We start from the raw sequence: 18,968 nt of genomic DNA on the forward strand, positions 1-18,968 counted from the left end.
ATCCTTAAAATCAAAAGTATAACCAGTCAATAAGTAACTTTGAAGTAGTATTCTTCTAGTCATCTACTGGTGTATTTCAGTATTTTGTTGGCCCTTGATTTGATTCTGAATTTCTGATACTGGCCGCGATAGTTGGGTGGCCAGCCAAGGCCCATGCTAGAGAACTTTTGATGTCCCGGGCGCAACTCGCAAGCAACATGCGACATAGCTCTAAGGCACAGGCTGCGCTGTACTGTCCCTGATAAATTCGTACAAATGAGAACCATAACTATTCTAGAAAAACAAATCTATCGGATTTCGAGATTACTTCGACATCGAGCCAGGTGGACTCTGATTAGTCATCCAATATCAATGCCAAGCATTCGCAGAGATAATAAACAGACATCTTTCAGCAGCTCTACAGTCTCCCATCAATGGCTCTATTTTAATTTTAAAAGTAGGATCATGTTTAGGAAATTCTACTTTATATGTTAAAGTAGTTTTAACCATATATTTTTCGGGTTGGTAGAGGCCCGTGCTGATTGGTCAGTTTTTGTCATTTTGACTGGTGGCGCTCAAGACACGGCGCAAAAGGGCGAAACCAGACGGCCTGGAAACGTCTGTTTTTAGGTTCTTTTCTATCATTGTGTTCTTTATATAGTTTTATTATGGTTTCTTACCCCCCGACAGCTATGGCCTGCTTCCCAACTAAGAGATGGAGAAGGTAACGGATGATAATATAGGGAAACAACCAATCTTCTTTTTATTGTTTTTCTCTACAAGTTTCAACTTCAAATCTCTTCTAAAGAGACCTGATGAGATTCTGATTAATCCATTTTTGATATCAAGATCCATGACTAAGCAACGAAAACGCCCCGAATAGGCTTAGCTCCTGGACTAGCGCGGGTCTTAGCGTCATGAGATCCAAATCCAACTCTCCTGATCTTCACCTCCTGGACCTGAAGTTCCTTTTGGCGTTCTTTCTGGTCTCTTCAACCCTCCAAAAGGACTTTCTTCCGGCCTGTCTATTCCTGATTTCTATATTTTCGGCTCTATCTCGCCATGCCGGTCAAGATGGTTATCGATTTGACAGGAGATTCTGATTCTGAAGACCAGATCCGCTCGCAGGTTAGTTTTCTTTGGTGTTCTGAGACTAGGGATTCAGACCCGGACGTGCCATTGTCAACAAATCCGTGTTTAATAGCCACAACGGCCAGCTAGTATGGCCACTACCCTATACTAGTAGTCTACACACAACTTTTGTCTGGATCATCTTGAGTGGCCTCTATCTTATTCAACCACCCTCTCTTATTCATGCTTAGAATCTTCATGTTCTGCTGTACAATACATATAATTTCTGTGGTATATTACTGTCCGGAACTTCTCAGTTTTCATTCAATTTTAATTAGCCTTCAACACACCTCCTATCCGATTGTCTCTCAACTAATATCAAACTAGCTGCACTCAAACATTCAGTCGGCTACACCCACTTTTTTCACCCACTTAGCACATCGGACACCGTCATCGTCTGTCCCTTTAAAGAGAAAGTCGGAGAGAAGTCCAGAGTCAGAGCTATATGATTCTTTTTTCAACTTCAAGAGAAAGCCTTCTGCGCCCTCAGTGGAATCCTCTGCGGCTTCAAGTTCTGTCCCCCATCAGAACAATCTGCCGAATGGCAGTACCATAGCTACTACAAAGCTCCAATCTAGCACCCCTAGCCCGAGTCCGGTCATTAAGGAGCAGAGTCTGCCGGCACGGGCCATCAGTGTTGTAGTCCCTTCTCCATCGTCACAGCTGAAGAAGGAAATTGAGTCTGCCAAGTGGGCATCAAGCTCTCAAAGTTGTACCCCTGAGCTGAAGGGAGTCCTGGAGAAATTCTATCCAACTAACGCACATGTAGAGCGCGGTCGCAAGGGTGCTTATCCAGCAGCGAGGAAAGTCAACCGTGCTGCAATCCCTCTGCCTACTGGCACACCCGGGCCCATCTTACAGAAGAGACCAGAGGCCCTTGACCAGCAATACCGTACTCTGGAACGCAAGCTTTCTACGATCAAGGGACCTAAGATCACGTTTGCGCCAGCTGATGGACCAAAGCTCGCAAAGGTGACCGCTAATTTTCAGTTCATTAATAGCTATAAACTTCACAAAGGGGTTTCCCCTGCTCCAGCTGAATTCATTGGAGGCTGCAGCTGTGGTAAACACTGTGATCCTGAGAGGTGCCCCTGCTCTGAAAAGGAGGATGATTCAACTGAGAACATCATTCCGTACCAAAGAGCTAAGGACCGCCCAGACCTGCTAGTCCTGACTCCAGAATTCCTGAGGCGCACCGCAATGATTTTCGAATGTGGTGCGCAGTGTGCCTGCGATAAGAGCTGTTGGAATCGGGTTGTTCAGCGTGGCAGGACTGTGGAATTGGAAATTTTCTATACTGGCAATCGTGGCTTTGGTAGGTTCACCATCTCTTGCTAATTCAGTAATAAATAAGGAAACTCTACTAACATTCAATGAATAGGCCTCCGGTCTCCTAGATACATCAGAGAGGGCCAATTTATCGACTGCTACCTAGGAGAAGTTATTACCAAACAACACGCAGATATTCGCGAAGAGACTGCCGTGAAAAATGGCCATTCCTATCTCTTTGGACTCGACTTCTCTCCCGAAGTTGATGAAGAAGACATCTACGTCGTCGATGGACAGAGGTTCGGCTGTGCAACTCGTTTCATGAACCACTCCTGCAAACCAAACTGCCGGATGTTCACCGTCACAAACACCATCGGAGACGAGCGTCTCTATAACCTGGCTTTCTTCGCCTTGAAAGATATCCCACCGATGACCGAATTGACGTTTGATTACAACCCTGGCACAGAGAGAAGCGAAAAAGTCGACTCTAGTGTCGTCGCTTGCCTGTGTGGAGAGGATAACTGTCGAGGTCAACTCTGGCCGAGCAAACGCAAGGGCACCAAATAAACTTCATTGTCCCCTCGCCTTGCATATTCACTTCTAACCCCCCTTTCCACTACCATCTCAGACTTCTTTTGTATGTATCATACACATTGCATTTAGCGTCTGTGTTGCATTGGGAGCGTTTACACAACTGTATCTGGCGTTTCTATCGTTGATGAGCGATCTTACCTCTTTTTTGCTTCAAAGTGCATATTCTACAGGATGAGGCTGGGCCTTCTCCCCAGCATAAACAGCATTACCCACGACATATTCTCAATTTCAACATGGACGACTATTCATTGTTTAGCTGGGGCTATCACGATACATGTTCTACTGATATGTACCCGCGGAAGGCACAGATGCGTTCCACTTGTCCTGGTCTCGTTTTGAGATAGCTGAGCTGTCAAAATACCTCTTTCAGTTCCCCTACGTTGTTAAAGGGCACTTTTCTTTTCATTGTCAATTCTTTATTTTGTTCTCTTTTTTTTTTTTTCTTGGCACATAGTTGGGACTTTCTCCATCCAATTTGGCCCCTACATCTCGATCGTCCTGCATTCTGTTCCTAGTCTTGGAGTTGGGTGCTGCTTTTCTTTGTTGATAGCCTGATTGAAGGATACCCCTGTACTGGTACCGCGCAATGGTCCTTGACTAGACATGAGCTTGATACCTGAAATTAATGATGATCATTACAATTGCTGTTCCTTTGCTGAAGTAGACAGACTACGATGTGTATGATAAAGCCCAGCGAAGTGAAATGAAAGATGCGTAGTATATTCCATCATGGACACTCATCTAAAAAAGACTACCAAATCTCATCCGTCCTTTCTATTATCGAATCGGTAGACGCCGTTGACCGTTGACCCAAACTCCAAATCAACCAATCAACCCAGTTGATAACACCTTGTCCATATATGCAGCAGATAGCCAGCCACCCTGAATCGCTAATTAATGTACCAAATCGCTTCACGGGTAGCGATGATAGCAAACGTAGAGTCAAGAAAGAGACTAAGAAGGCAAGTTAAGAAGGAAAGAAAGAAAGAGGGTGAAAAAGCGCGAATACGTTCAAGCACGCCCCTCCATGACCTCGAAGATACCACCCATGACGAACCGCGGCTGGGACACTTGCGACGCCTGACTCTGGCCAGACGACCGATCGCCCGCGACAGACGAGAAAATATTGGCATTCAGGTCCATGGGGATCCCGACCGGGTCAACGGGGCGGGGCTCCATGAGGTCGAGACCTTGTCGCTCGATGGCGTCCTCGTCACAGCGGGTACGTTCCTCGCTGAGGGCTAGATCGACCTTGGAGGGACGATGGCGGATGAAGACGAGCGAGGGCCGACGGAAAACGGATGACAGACGGAAGGGGCTCTGGCTGCGACTGCCGGCATCGCTGGCGTCGGAACGGGAGCCGGAGGTCGGGCGGTAACCACGGTTGAAGCGGCGGAATGGAGAGGTGGGCGACGAAGTGGGACTGTTGGTAGTGGAGCTGAGAGGGCTGGCCGTGGAATAGCCATCGCTGCACACGCGGTCTTGAGGAGGTTGGAACGAGGTGTGCAGAGAAAGGCCGGGAGTCGAGTTGAGGTTGGGACGCATGTTTTCTGGTGGGAAGACGATTTTAAGTTTTCCAGATGAATGGGTTCGGTCAAATGTGATGGGTAGAAAAATCGACTGGTGCGGTGCGACTCTTAAGGTTGATGAACTCCGGGATCTTTTGCCTCGTCTTGAGCGGGGGAGGCGATATTGAGTTTAGGTTTGGTCGATGAGGTTTCAAATGAAGGGAGAAAATGGCCCTCACTAGTTGGTGGTTCGGATGGGCCCTGCGTTGTGACACGTAGAATGAATCTGAATGATTGACGGATCGAGGTGTAGATCGCAAAGTAATGGCCAAATGAATGGATTAAGGGATCACCAGCGAGTCATCTCAGGTGGGTGAGAAAAACGAAGGACAGTCACGATGTCAAGTGAGATACTAAATAGAAGAAGAATAATAAATAATACTAATACGATCGACAGCTCACCCACACGGGACGGTAGCAAATGAACAGGGACGAAGCAACGTGAGAGATTGATGGATGAAACGAAATCAATCAAAGCATAGAATCAATCAATTAAATTAATTAGGTCGAGAGGGAGCGAAGGACCGACCGATGGAGACAGAGAACAAGAGAGAGAAAGAAGGAGAGAGAGGAAGAGAGGGATAGTCGTGCGAGAGGAGAGACCAGGAATAACAGGATCCTTTATAAGGATCGGAGGATTTCCATCTCCAGGATATTCATCGATCGGAAATGCTCTGCAAGGATGAGCTCGTGAACGAATAATCCACTCAACCTCCTCCTGCGCTCAGGTCGTCAATAGTTCCCTTTTTAAAAACAGAGGAAAATGTCCGTGGGTGACGAACGCAGCGAAAATGGGATTGTTGATGGATCAGTTCCGTGGTTGGGATTGGATCGAATGAATGGCAGCTTCTCCGGGGAAAGAAACCTTTTCCCACTCCTCCCGCTGCAAACGTCGTGAACTGCCATTTCCGTCTTTCCAGGTACTTCTTACTCTGATCGGAATATTGTATTGTATTTTATTTTACTTGACTTGACTTTACTTAGAGCAAAAAGACGGGAACATCTCTTCCTACCCCAATAGTCGCTCATCCTTACCGTGGCGAAGGGGCTCCTGAAGGGCAAACTATTGCTTCTGAGTCCCAGTCCGGTAATCAAGGCTTCTTCGTCTTTTGTCTTTTCTTCCCTCGTCGCATTTCTCTCTTCTCTTGAAATCAAAACTTCTATTCATAACCACCACCTCGATTACTCGGATCTATCCACATGCCAACTCTCACACAACAATGAACTAGAATCACTCAATTCTCCCTCGCGCCACCGCTATGCAATTACCCAAAGTCTAGCGGATCCAAACAATGATATCTGTACAAATCTTACATAACCAACATCAAAAAGCTTAAAAGGCACACGCACACACACACACACAAAAAAAAGCATTCGTTATACATACATGGTCAACGTTAGTCTCGAAACTTCATCACAACATGGCTCATACCCCCTTTCAGCTATCCCGTCGTCGACGCTGGGTGAAGCTCCGACGAATACTTTCACCCCAAATAGAGTCATCCAACGATTGCATCACGTCTTGTGCACTCATCGCACTGTTTTGTCGTGATCGTTCGGGAGCCAGAGACAACTCGTCATGCAGGTCTGGCCCATCTCCATAGGATGAAGTCGTATTCGCTCGGGGGCGGTTCGGCGAAAGAGATGGGCTGATGCTAGACCACTCGGTAGGGGAATGCGTCGCCGACATCCGTCCAGCGAGAGCAGTGTCAATCCGTGGTAGGTGACCGGGCTGCGACGACGGGCCACCTTCCCCTCGTGTGGGTGAGAGAGGTGACAGCATGGGCTGTGACGACGATTCTCCATGATCGTCACCGGCTTCGGGCACTGTCGCCCTTACCTCTTCGTGGGGATGGTCGTCCTGGGAGCCATCGTCCACAAAAATCTCCGGCACTGTGAAGTTCGGCACCGCGGTCATCCGAGCAGATCGACTACGCTCGACTTGTCGGCGGAATTCCCGAGACCAGTAGAGGGTGTCAAAGAACCCAATGACCGTCTGTCGACGAACCGCTTCCTCGACGCGTTGGAGTCTCGCTCGTCGGCGCAAGAACTCTTCAAGCTTCAAGCTCTTGCTGTCGTTGATCACATTGTAATGTGCGAGAATCATAAGGCACGAGTGGAATGAGATGCCACGCACGGGATCCGCAGAAACCTTGACTTCTTCATAGAAAGTGTTGAGTCGTTGCCGCCGCTCACGGACATCGTCAACCGGAATACGTCGCAGAATCTTAGCCATCTTCTCAAGGTCTACCCCGTCGACTACCCTTCGGTGTGCGATCAGTGAGTCTCTTCTATCGACTCTACATTCCTCCAAGATGCGCCCGATTGTGAATTCATCGTCATATATACGCATCGAAAAAACGCCCGAGAGCTCCTGCAAACCGTTTAGTGATTTTACCGAGTCATAACATGAGACGTGTAGGAGATTCATAGAATGAAGGGGGCAAAAGACAGATAACTTACCCCTAGTAGTCGTGGGAATTGCTCTTTTGAAATATACCCGGTCCCATCAGGGTCATACGTCGCCCAGGCTTGCTTGAAGCGGCGAATTTCTTCACGACTGATTGCATAGAGCCCGCTGCTTCTCTGATACACATAGGAGAAGCTCTCAAAGATCAGCGACACGAACAACGAGACGAATATATACATGCTAATAATGTTCCACGCAATGAAAAGCGTTCGAGCCCATGCCGCACTGCCACAGTCATCGTGTAAGAAGTCGTCGTTAGTCGTACAGATCGGAGGTACCATTGTGGCAAAATCTTCCATAACTTGATTCCATCCCTCGCCGCAGCTCATTCGGAAGAGCAGGATGAGCGACCTTGGGATATCCCGAAAATTGATATTGTTGTTTTCCTCTCCGCCGAACTTGGTGAGACCAAATGTTTGGTTCATCGCAATCGCGAAGACAAGGAAAAGGACCAACCACGTCGCAAGGAGGTTACCAATTGCCGTCAAACTAGCCGCGGCTGTCTTGAAAAGTTGATCTAGTTGGTTGTTCCTTGGTATAATCAAGAGGGTAACGGCTACAAGGAAGAGCTTGCTTAGCTCCACGATGACTTGCCGGTCTGACAAAAAATTCAGTATTGTCATCACGATGGTACCGGGGATGACAAGCAACGAATAAAGGTCCCAGGAGCTTCTACTGAATCGATGCCAACCCAGTCCGAACAGCCGGATGATGAGATTCGCGGCGTAGAAAAAGTTGAAGATGAGAAACAATACCTCTGCAAGACAGGCCTCAAGTCAGTAATGTAAAGGGGTTTTCCAGACATCGCGCCAAGCCACTCACCTCTGCAAAACTCGAAGATAAAGGGCTCCGGGTAGTATTCCAAAACCAGCAATAGAATATGAAGCACAAGAATCGTGGACACACATCTTGCCCATCGCCCATGTTTCTTAACGGCGATCCGATAACACCACATCTTCCACTTGTGGCTCTTTTTATCAAACGAGCGCTTGGAGGGAGATACCTGCTTGAGAAGTTTCCTCAACTCCAGCCAAGATCGTTGCTCGGCAGTAAGATACGCAACACCAGTCTGCTCTGTGTAGTTCCGCATGAAGACAGATACGAAAAGCGTCAACACAAAAACTGCACCAAGCAAGTTGAACACAACGAAGAAAAGCCCGTTCTCCGGAGCAGTCGAACTCTGCGGCTGCATGCCGACCCCAGTGATACTCATTGCTTTTGCCTGCACATCCGTCCATCCTTCTTGAGACACAATTTGGAAGAGGATAAAGAGAGAGTCGAAGAAATTGTCAAAGTCATAGAACGGGTTCGATGCGGCCCGAGGTGCGAGTACTTCCCAATTGTACGGTGAGCTAGAATACTCATTGATACACTCATCCAAACTACCTGTCACGTTGTCATCGTTGCACGTAACCATTTGACCGGCAAACAAATTGACACCGTATATAGCGAATGGTATCAAAAAGCTCATCGAAACAGCAGCTGCCTCTATGACCTTCCATCCACCCACTATAATAACTGAATGGAATGTATCTTTGGCACTGTCGCTAACGTTCAGCAGTCTAAGCGCCCTAAGGGCTTTGACAGCTCCGACAGATCGCGAGACAGCCCAATCTTCAAACATTGCACCCCCAACGTTGATCCAAAGGGTGATAAGCACAACCCCATCAATAAACCCCCATGAACCGCGGAAGTAAGCGTTTGGTGTCCAGAAAAACCCATCTGCGATAACCTTGATAAGGGCTTCAAGTGTGAACAAGATCGCAAAACCCATATCGGTATAAACGAACCATAGTCTTCTTGTAGGATAGTTCTCACGTTGATAAATTGGTGTGGTTATGCAAGCTATAAGAACCATAGCAATAATGGCTGCATAGACGAACGCAGAGAATGCATACCAAACCGGTTTATAAGGGTCCACACCTTCGATGCGCTGGTGACCACGCCCAGGTCCCACAATGCGTTGGCATAACCTTCGGATAGGGTTATCTGGCGCAAATATGAATAGAGATTTGTTGTAGTTCGGGTGCCTCATGAGATACTCCCTCTGTGCTCGCTTCCTTTGTTCAGTGGCCGATACGACTTCCTTAGCCATTTCCCTCGGATCTAGCTCTTCATTTGCCCGAGAATATTTATTCAAGTTAGTATAGAAAGGATTCGGCTCTTTACGCATGATTGACGTGGAGATGGCAGTCCACATGCGCGAGAATATGCCAGGCTGACCCGTTTCTTCTGTCGTTGTTGTTTCCGCAGGTCCACTTTCTCCCCGTTGATGTTCGGCAGGCGCATGCTGCTCGTCGAGGAACTCCTGCACAACAGCGTCCTTTAACAACATTTCTAGTGCCGCCGGACCATAGTCTAGTGGCTCCTTGTAACGGTCTGAATTCCGGCCCAACCGAAGAATTTTTGAAAGGGATAGATTTCCTTGTGAAGATCCATTGAGGTGCTTCTGCTTCAAGAATGCCCGTACTTGCTGGAGTCGTTTCTCATCTTCTGATACATCAAAGCTTTCTTGGATGACGGCAATGAACATGTTCAGAACGATGAAGTTGGCCACAATAAACCACAAGATCAAGAAGGTCGCGGATATCCAGGCTGTACTGTAGGGGTAAGTGTATGTAGTTAGGTTGTACAAAATCTCCGTCCAATTCTCGCTGGATAATATCTGATACATCCCAAGAAACGAGTTATATATGTTGTTGAAATTGATATCAACGTCTTCATCTTCAGGGATTGAGCCTCGAAAAAGCTGAGTTGCAAAAATAGAGGCAATAAATGTGATCATGAACAAGAAACCGATCAGGTTTAGCAAACCGACAGTGTTCCGGAAGACAACTGTAATGAGATCCCTGGTGATAGGAATCGCCAGCACCACGCGATATACCCGAAGAATCTGAAACATGGTTAGAACAGTGTATGTTCGTCCCGAGTCCCTAATGGGCGGAAGCTGGATGATACAGGTGATGATCACGAGCCCCAGATCAACCCAGTTACGACGCTTCTTGTGGAATTTGCGCCAATCAGAGGCGAAACGCATGATGATTTCGGCTAGAAGAATAAGTGTCACGATGGTTTCCGTATTGTTGATGAGGTTTTCTCGACCAGGGGACATAGTGGAAGTTCTTAGTGCTTGGACAACTAGATCGAAAGTGATGACACAAACCCAGAGCCACTCAGTCTTATCATAGAAGCGTTTGAGCGTGCTTCTCTTGCGCTGATCAAGGTTTTCTTTTTCGACATTGTCCAGCTTCTGAACAGCGAAAGCGCTCCGTTTACTCTCTTCTCTGATGACTTGGAAAGTATGTGTGATGACAGCAACTAACAAGTTCACTAACCACAGACTCAGGATGATGAATCCGCATACGAAGAAAAGAGCAGCTGCAAGATAATCAGTGTCAGTGGTATAGTAAAGAAGATCCGTGAACGTATTTGAGCTCATGATAACGAATACGAGCTCCAGCGAATTCAAAATGTTATCGAAGTTCATAGTTCCTTTGTAAGGCATTTCATTTTCGATGCATATAGACCCCGCAGGACATAAGTAGCCCTTGGCCGAAGGTGGAGATTGTGAGTTATCAGATACTGGAATCCAAGGATGTTCCTTGCCAGTGGTTTCATTGATATACCCCCCGCAAAACTGAAGACTCCCATTGGGGTCATTTAAAGTAAAGCTCTCCTGGCCATCTTTACCAATCCATTGACAGGTTCTTCGAAAACTTGATTTGAAACTTTGGATTCCCACGATGGCAAAGAGGAGCCAGAAAAACCCAATAAGGAAGGCAACATGGGCCAGCAGTGGAGCTGCCTTCTTGAGACTACGAAGAATCACCTATCAATTTATCAGCAGATGTTTGGAGAGGAATGAGGTGATTACGACTGACAGATGTGCCATTGGTCAGTGCGAGAAGACGTAAAAGCCGAAGACAACTGAGCATGCGAAAGACATAGAGCTGCTGGCGGCTTTCGACCCCTTCTATAGCAAGAAAGAAAGCTATCCAATAAGCGAATACGGCCACAAAGTCGAGCCGATTGAAAGAATGCCGGAGAAAAGCTCGGTGAGCGAGACGCACGCGGCGTTTCTGGACAGGATCATCGGCAATTTGCCGATCTAGTTGGTTCAAGCCGCCAGTAAAAGTTCGTATAATCGATGCTTGCGGCTGTTCTGGAACAGTCGACGGTCTCCTCGTAGAGAACTGGCGCTGGGGTGTAATGAGGTTCTTTCCTTTCTCCATAAATGCTTTCCTAAACCCCAGGGATCGATCTATGGTGCTATATTCGGCCGGGTTGAGAATAAGTCCGGAAACTAAGATTTTGGCGATGAGTTCAAGGGTGTAAATTATGAAGATGACAAAGTAAGGATAGTCCATGGGATTTCCCCCCCATCGCTCTGACCTTGTAAACTCTGGACGTGCGGTCTCGATGGTCAGTAAGATCATTTGGATAACAATTACTACCAAGATGAACGGTTCCGTAAATGAATGGACAAGCAGATCACACAACTTCACCCGAATAGGGTTGCTAGGGCCCAGAATCCCGAGAGCCTTCCCCCTCAGCGGGTTATTGTGATCTCTCCATTTTGCTTGTGTGTCCAGCGACGAAGTTGATGGCGCATCGTGTGCATATCCTGGTAGCGAAGGGAGAGACGGGGGTGCATCTAGTCGCGCACTCCTCTGTGATTCTTCTCGTAGGATCGACTGCTCAACAACTTCGGGTTCGTTACTCAAATTGACGACACGCTGAGACATGGACTTCATCATTGAACTAGCGCGTTGCAAAGCAGAGCCTGACGCCGATGGAGACAGCGAGCGAGCCCTGTCGGTGGCACTGCTGCCGCCGCGGCGTCTCCCACTGAAACCGCCCTCCAAATCATCACCCAGGTGTGACCCCGCGTTGCTCGTAGGAAAGTGGACGGTTCGCGCGCTACTTCGGTCATCTAGCGGAAGGCTGAGAGAACTGGACGCCGCCCCGCTTATAGGCTGGACGTTTCGGGTGTCCGTTAACGGCGTGGTATCGGTGAACGTGTTCGGGGACAGGTAATGCGCTGCTTCTTGCTGGCCAAAACTATCCAAGTGTACGATGTCGAAGTCGGAGCCGGTCTCATCACGGCTATATCTTGCTGAAGTCCTTGGGCTTGTTGGACCATCGAAACTGAGTCCGACTGAAGACATTGCCTGGGCGAATGCCTCTGGATTATCCACCGGCGCGGCATCGGACCCTCGCCGCTGGCGTGCATTTTGTGTCGCAGTCGGGCCTTCAACGGGGGAATCCACGGCCAGCCTCTCATAGTTGCTTCCGCGCCTGGTCAGCGACCTCCCCGGGCGGAAGCTGCTTCCAACCGTGGCTGTTGTACCATGCGACAACGATCCAGAAAGATCTTGTAAGGGTATTGAGTGTTCGGTAGGATGACTGTCATCGTTGGTGCCGCGGTCATGGCTATTCGAAGCCATCGTAGGCAGGATCGGTCCGCTAACCGAAGGCAGACATCGCAGACCGCCAGTACAGAAGTGGTGAAAGGTGTCTGATACGTCTTGTATCCCGGAGCGTTAAATCGCGCTGGGAGACCTGTGGTGGGACTGTTTATACGAGCGCCGACGGACTTTTTCTTAATTTATTCTGTGTAAAAAGAAGGTACGGGCTGCAGGGGCTCCCGGATGAAACGTCAATAATAAAACCCAATCAATCGCAGGTCCTCATCAGCGTAACGGACCTAACGGGGACAAAGAAGTAAGACTAGTAAGGTACTGGACAAGTGGTCGACTCCAGATTCCAATTGCACAGCATGCGCGGCGGAGCTCCGGGCTTGACTCGTTGTGCCCAAGCGGCCAAACTGGGGCCGGGTGGGTGCCTATGGTGATTGGTTCGAACCACGAACTGCGCATTAAACGTCCGAGCCTTATGGGATGTTGCGACAGTCCCCTCGGAATATGGTCCCCAGCCACACTTTCTATTCGCAGAACCGAACTTTGGTCAAAATTTAGGCGTATGGAGTTGTAACACTTTGTTCTTCTATATATTTTTTGTTTGTTATAATTTATGCGGTTCAATTATAGGTATTATTGCTCTTGTTATTCTATTCCTCTCCTTCAAGTACCACTACTACTACCTTCTGGCACTATTTCTCATCAGGGCCATAAATACCGTACCTGACGAATACCGACCTGGAGAGAGAGGGGGAAAGACAAAATTACGTTGCCTAGCTGAAGTGAGCACTGAATGGTCCCGCCATATCCAAAAATAACTCTAATGCAAGATAACTGCTATTATTAATCTTCGGTATTATGAAATGATCATCAACCACATCATTCTCCTTCACTCTCCAAAATACTAGGCAGGTATTTACTTCGTAATTGTTGGAAAAAAGGACAGTGGGGGAAATCCCTTTTACAGGCTTCAACATCTATTCAATTCAATTTAGTTCAATCGGTTTCCATCTGGTTTTCCTTATCCGAGTCTTTAACATGATTCCGAACGCCTTGGAGAAAAGCCTCAACAGCATCACCACCGCCTAGTGGGACTCCTCCTCTACGCATAAATCCTCCATTTTCAACTGGGATCTTGAGGGCTTCACTAATGCTCGGTAATCCACCGTCTCTGATAGCCACTGTCAAACTTGCAAGGCTTTGGCTGAATTGGGGCGAGTGCAGGACTTTTCTCAGAATATTCTTCTTTTGTGAAAGGTCAAGAGATGCCATGACGGCTTCGGTCAGTTCAGGGTCATCAATAGAAGACACATCCTCTACATCTTGTGCCAAGAGGAGCAATGCGGGCGGTAAAAAGCTCAAGAGATTATCAACAGTTTTATCATCTGCAGCCTCTAGGAAAGGGAGTGTAGCTGCCGGTGGTAGAAGATCTTGTAGGGTAGTAAACGGTTTGTCGGGGTCCTGGGACTGGCTCGAATTTCTTTGTAAAGACTGCAAAAAGCTCTGCACGACAGAGGAGGGATCTGAATCAGCAGCCGCCCTGTACGATCACCAGCGAGTCAGCCGACAGTCAAATCCAACGTCTAAAGGGGAGGCTAGAATAGAGAAAGAGAAGGATAGAGAATAGCGCGCGCATTCTATAAGAAGGTAGATTATATCCCAGGGAACAAATTAAGCAGACGGGCATTATGCTCAGAAAATGTAAACGCAGAAATATGTACCTACGCTCTTCCACCGTCGGCACCACCCTCCCGCGATTCCTCGCCTTCTTCTCTAATATCTCCTCCAGTTGCATCCGGACCGGCACCACCACTGTTGCCACCGTGGTTATGATTGGGGTTATGGTCCACACCCTCGACATCCTCCATAGTCTCATCATCACCATCAGACGGGCCTCTAGGGAGGTTGGCAATTTCGTGTTCCACATCTACATCCTCGCCTTGAAGTAGCGTGTTGACAATGTCTCCAAGCTTGAGATCCCTGGGGCTGAACCAGCTAGGGTCTTCTCCTTCGTGTTGAGACTTGGACTGTAGCCAGAAGAGATACCGTTGAGAGCTGGATGAGAACTTCAGTACGTAGATCCGACCGTTCGTAGGATTCGCATTCCCGGCTGGCTTATAGGGAGTAAAAGTTCCATCAGATGGAACCATCACCAGGTCCAATTCGGGCTCCGTGTGAGGAGCAGTCCGAGGGCGCCAACAGAAGTGTACTAGCTCATCTTCGGAGTAGAGATAAATGTAACCGGGGGTAGGCTTTGGCTTAACTGTAGAGTTATCGCCGGATGTCTACCAAACCAGATCCAGTAAGTCAAAGTAATAAGGTAAGGGAATGAGTGGTGGGGGTGTTGGAGAGTGATGCCAAAAGCTGAAGCTCAGATGAAACTCACCTCCAAGTCACAGATACCCGCTTTGAACGTGATGATCGGAGTTATAGACATGATTGAAGAACGAGTCAAGAGAAATAGATGGCGTGTTTAGAGAAGACAAATGGGGTTGGTTTTCGTCGTGAGATGAGAATCTCAACGGGGTAACGTGGAATGTGGACGAAGTCAGATGGAAGCAAGATACGTCAGTTACCACTGGAGGTCCTGAGGTGCCCAGGCGGTAAAGGCAGTCAAGCTCCATTACGCCTTGGGTCTCTCTGCGACGCCGCAAAATCAAGGTTACTAAGTCATTGAGCGCCTCAGGCAGAAAGGCGGTGGCCAAGTCGGAGAAGTTCTTATAACTCGGCCCAATTCGGCACTAGTGGCTTTCGGCTCGAGCCCTAACGCACACACTCTCCCTTCGCACTTTCCCGCCTAGGCCGCGAGTAGTCTCATCAACTCCAACAACCACCCGCCGTCGACAACCACCACCACCCCCTCCCTTCATTCTTTTCAGTCTCCTTCGTCCCAGCAGCCAATATGTCGGAGACGAAGCAGTTTGGAAAGGGCCAGAGGACCGTGCCGGCTCAGAAGGCCCAGAAATGGTACCCCGTTGATGACGAGTCGCAGCCTAAGAAAGTCAGTACACCCTTGTGCAAAAAAATACAAAAAGTGATTGGTGATGGAGATGCGGTTTCTTATGAACGAGTGCGACGATTGCGCCGGTCAATGAGCCATTTCGTGGTTGGAACAAGACCAGTGAATACGGAACTTTTGTTGATAAGGAAATCGCATCTTTGGCACTATCTACAACATCTCGGAAATTGCATATCTATGGGAATATAAGAACGAGCGTTCTGACATGGTTATTCTTTTTCTCAAACAGGTCCGCAAGGCTGTTCGTCCCACCAAGCTCCGGGAAAGCCTCCAGCCCGGTACTATCTTGATCCTCCTCGCCGGTCGCTTCCGTGGCAAGCGTGTTGTCCTCCTCAAGCACCTTGACCAGGGTGTCCTCCTCGTCACCGGCCCCTTCAAGATCAACGGTGTTCCCCTTCGTCGTGTCAACGCCCGCTATGTGATCGCCACCAGCACCCGCATCGACATCAGCGGCGTCGACGCTCAGACCGTCGAGAAGGTCTCCACTCCCGACTACTTCACCAAGGAGAAGAAGGCCGAGAAGAAGACCGAGGAGGCTTTCTTCAAGCAGGGAGAGAAGCCCGAGGTACGTGTACCGCGTCATTTGACCTGGATATATATGATAGATCTGGGCCGATGACTGCTCGGTAAGATGGTTTGTGGGATGCTAATTCGAGAATCAACAACAGAAGAAGAAGGTTGCCAGCGCTCGCGCCAGCGACCAGAAGGCCATTGACCAGTCCATCCTGGCATCCGTCAAGAAGGAGAACTTCCTTGGCAGCTACCTCGCCAGCACTTTCAGCCTCCGCAACGGTGACAAGCCCCACGAGATGAAGTGGTAAACGTGCGACGCGGCGGCCGCGGGTTCGGTAGTTATTGTGGAGGAATTCATGTGAGGGGCGGCTTGAATGCGGATTGGCATTCCCAATGTGGGAAGCGCTTGCAGCGCAGGAGGAACAGCTCATGAAATATGTAACTCGATTCGGGCTCCGTCTTTGCTCATTAGGATTACGGTCAATTCGGAAAACCGGTTGTTATTTCTGTTTCACGATCAGTGCCTCCTGCGTCGCCAATTTGCAGGACCTATAAATGAGCCGAAATGAAAAGAAAAAAAAAGAATAATACCTTTTCCAGCTGTTATATGATCCCCCTTTAACGTGCGGCTGGGAGTTTGTCATGTCTAGTATGATACGTCATCGATTTCCAGGTTCGGGTGACAATCTAAAATTGGGAATTCAAGTTTCTGTTAAGATTCACTATACCAGCATTCCAGATGCCGCTTCTCTCTGTAGTGATCTGCGCCTGACCACGTTTTGTGCCTGTGGACTCTCCAGCTCCCTATGTGACTCCGATACGATATATCCAATACAATATGTACAACCCGCGGTCTATACATGATCAAGACTCTATTATAATTGATTTAGCATCTAAGAATCCAATTCCCGTCGCGCCATGTACAAAACAAAAACTCGTAACCGGAAGACATCACTCATCATCGGTTAGGGCACATACCCCAACCTTCTAGAACATGACCCGTATATCCGTACAGCACATTGCATCAGCAACCCTAATAATCATTTCTCCGCCTCCTCAACTTATACCGTTCATCCCGCCTCTTCCTTGTAGACTCTTCAATCGCCCGTCTGATCTGCTCATCAATCATCTCCTTCTCACTCAGAGCCTCCTCCAACTCCTCCTCATCCTCATCTCCTCCCACAGTAGTCCCACAAATCCAATCGAGGATCCCCCACGGGCCGAAATTCCCTTCCGCCCCACTGAGCAAATGCATATCCATCCTGCGAGCGATCCCGCCCAGGAAGAAGCTCGTCGGCATAACAGAGTACCCGGAGAAGGCGAATGTCTCCTCGATGGATATCACGGTGAGGTAGAGGAGGTACGTAAGCATATGGAAGCGGAAGAACATGGCAGGCATGTAAGTGGGCACGAAGTTGGAGAGGAGGTAGGCGAGTGGATGGTCGTAGTGTGCTGTGAGGGGGAAGGGAGCCCGTAGCGAATGGTACCATTTTCGATGGTGTTTGGAGACTTGGTAGTCTGGGGAGTGGAGGATGAAGCGATGGATGTTGTAGGTTAGGATCTAGTTTATTACTCCAACAATAAGATGTTAGTTACTCTAGAGCTTTTTCCTTGGCCTTGCGGTGTTTCATTATGGTTCTCTTCGATATATTCATGGTTTATGTATTTATGAATTGGATTGGGATAGACCAACTCACCTCTCTTGCTAACAATCCTCGCAGTAGATCCTTCACCATCTCCCAGGGCATCGGTAACTTCATCGAGACCCTTAATGCACTCCGCATCCCGATTAACTCTGTCCGGACTTCTTCTATCGCGGCCTGTGCCGCGAAGCCCAACAATATGTTGAGAATGGCCCATCCCGCAACCTTGAGATCCTTCATTCTGACTTTCCCCCGTTTACTTCCTGACGGGAGACCAGCTTCGCCCTGCGCTTTTACAACAACAGCCGCGGAGGGGGTCAGAATATCGAATAGGAAGAACAGCAGCGACGGAAGTAGAAAGAACAGGAGTCGCACAGCTGCGGTGCCGAATAGTTCGACTCGGAGCGGAGGATGCGACAGCACGAGGGTCGTCCATGTCATGTAGAAGAAGATTATATTGAGACTCGTGCTATATGAGGAGATCGTGGGGACCAGGAATAGAGAAAGCACTGGTAATGAGAGGAGCGCGTCCATTGTGTGCTGTGCGTTGCAGTGGTGACCGCACTTTTGATCGAAGGAGTTTATCTTTTATATTTCTGTTTTTATATGTTCGGCTTCGTATGCATTATATGTATGCGAAGGGAGAAAAATATTATAACAAACGACCGGGGTAATCGAAAACATGAACAAATAAATTTAAGTCTAGGTCATTGTCGCAATGGAGGTCATGAACATACTATATGGTGGATTTGGGTAAGAAATCCGTTTGCAGCCTTAGCGGCTGAGCGACACGACGTCACACTCACGATCCACATGCCAACATCTCATGAAATTAATGAATGGTGTTGTTTCTGCCCTAATTTAATTTTGCCCGACGTGCCTAAGATAGTGCTACCACTTAACTTTATTCTCTCGCATTATAACACAGCCTTATTGAGATATACAACTAGACAATTCATCATACATCTGTCATGGCGATCGTTCGTAATTTCCTACCACGTGCCAGCCCCTGTTCCCTTAGAGAGAGAACTAAAAGAAAATAATTTTTTTCTTTGGAAAAAGGGAAGAAAGACAAATATATTTATAAAACACTTGTACAAACCATCGTCGATCTCTACCTTCACCCAACCTGCTGGGCATCATATTAGACGACAAAGTTTTCATTCCAGGGACAAGACATCAAACATTTGAATGGCACGTGTTTAGCGTGGATCTAATGTAGGTACGGCTTAATAACACATAATAGGACAACTCATAGACAGGAACACCAATAGCAGGCACGGATCTAAGGATAAGCGAATAAGGATGCCTAAGGATGCTCATGGGTACCTAACCCTACACCGGACAACAAAACATGCCATC

The 18,968-nt window shown here is 48.1% G+C and overlaps 7 protein-coding genes across 7 annotated transcripts; 2 read left to right on the plus strand and 5 right to left on the minus strand.

Annotated features, from left to right (window-relative positions):
• Nucleotides 1-1,555: 1,555 nt before the first annotated feature.
• On the plus strand, nt 1,556-2,946 carry clrD (histone-lysine N-methyltransferase Clr4; the record flags this gene model as incomplete). The annotated part of the gene is given in 3 exon segments (XM_023238350.1): nt 1,556-1,621; nt 1,639-2,425; nt 2,492-2,946. 3 exon segments carry the CDS (start codon nt 1,556-1,558, stop codon nt 2,944-2,946), a joined length of 1,308 nt encoding a protein of 435 aa, XP_023093082.1.
• Nucleotides 2,947-3,863: 917 nt separating this feature from the next.
• Nucleotides 3,864-4,518, minus strand: AO090038000299 (uncharacterized protein; the record flags this gene model as incomplete). Its single annotated transcript, XM_023238351.1, has 2 exons — nt 3,864-3,927; nt 4,031-4,518. The coding sequence occupies 2 exons, from the start codon at nt 4,516-4,518 to the stop codon at nt 3,864-3,866; spliced, it is 552 nt and encodes a 183-aa protein (XP_023093081.1).
• Nucleotides 4,519-5,979: 1,461 nt separating this feature from the next.
• cch1 (calcium channel protein CCH1) lies at nt 5,980-12,458 on the minus strand (the record flags this gene model as incomplete). Its single annotated transcript, XM_023238352.1, has 4 exons — nt 5,980-6,915; nt 7,005-7,768; nt 7,834-10,840; nt 10,893-12,458. The coding sequence occupies 4 exons, from the start codon at nt 12,456-12,458 to the stop codon at nt 5,980-5,982; spliced, it is 6,273 nt and encodes a 2,090-aa protein (XP_023093080.1).
• A 969-nt stretch (nt 12,459-13,427) lies between these two features.
• Nucleotides 13,428-14,868, minus strand: AO090038000296 (uncharacterized protein; the record flags this gene model as incomplete). Its single annotated transcript, XM_001825185.3, has 3 exons — nt 13,428-13,971; nt 14,157-14,716; nt 14,818-14,868. 3 exons carry the CDS (start codon nt 14,866-14,868, stop codon nt 13,428-13,430), a joined length of 1,155 nt encoding a protein of 384 aa, XP_001825237.1.
• Nucleotides 14,869-15,333: 465 nt separating this feature from the next.
• AO090038000295 (60S ribosomal protein eL6) lies at nt 15,334-16,271 on the plus strand (the record flags this gene model as incomplete). The annotated part of the gene is made up of 3 exons (XM_023238353.1): nt 15,334-15,432; nt 15,680-16,015; nt 16,128-16,271. 3 exons carry the CDS (start codon nt 15,334-15,336, stop codon nt 16,269-16,271), a joined length of 579 nt encoding a protein of 192 aa, XP_023093079.1.
• A 657-nt stretch (nt 16,272-16,928) lies between these two features.
• Nucleotides 16,929-17,362, minus strand: AO090038000294 (sterol desaturase family protein; the record flags this gene model as incomplete). Its single annotated transcript, XM_023238354.1, has 2 exons — nt 16,929-16,996; nt 17,104-17,362. 2 exons carry the CDS (start codon nt 17,360-17,362, stop codon nt 16,929-16,931), a joined length of 327 nt encoding a protein of 108 aa, XP_023093078.1.
• A 193-nt stretch (nt 17,363-17,555) lies between these two features.
• AO090038000293 (uncharacterized protein) lies at nt 17,556-18,140 on the minus strand (the record flags this gene model as incomplete). The annotated part of the gene is made up of 2 exons (XM_023238355.1): nt 17,556-17,603; nt 17,661-18,140. The coding sequence occupies 2 exons, from the start codon at nt 18,138-18,140 to the stop codon at nt 17,556-17,558; spliced, it is 528 nt and encodes a 175-aa protein (XP_023093077.1).
• Between the last annotated feature and the right edge of the window lie 828 nt (nt 18,141-18,968).

This window comes from Aspergillus oryzae, chromosome 6 (genome assembly GCF_000184455.2).
Source record: "Aspergillus oryzae RIB40 DNA, chromosome 6".
Taxonomy (NCBI): domain Eukaryota; kingdom Fungi; phylum Ascomycota; class Eurotiomycetes; order Eurotiales; family Aspergillaceae; genus Aspergillus; species Aspergillus oryzae.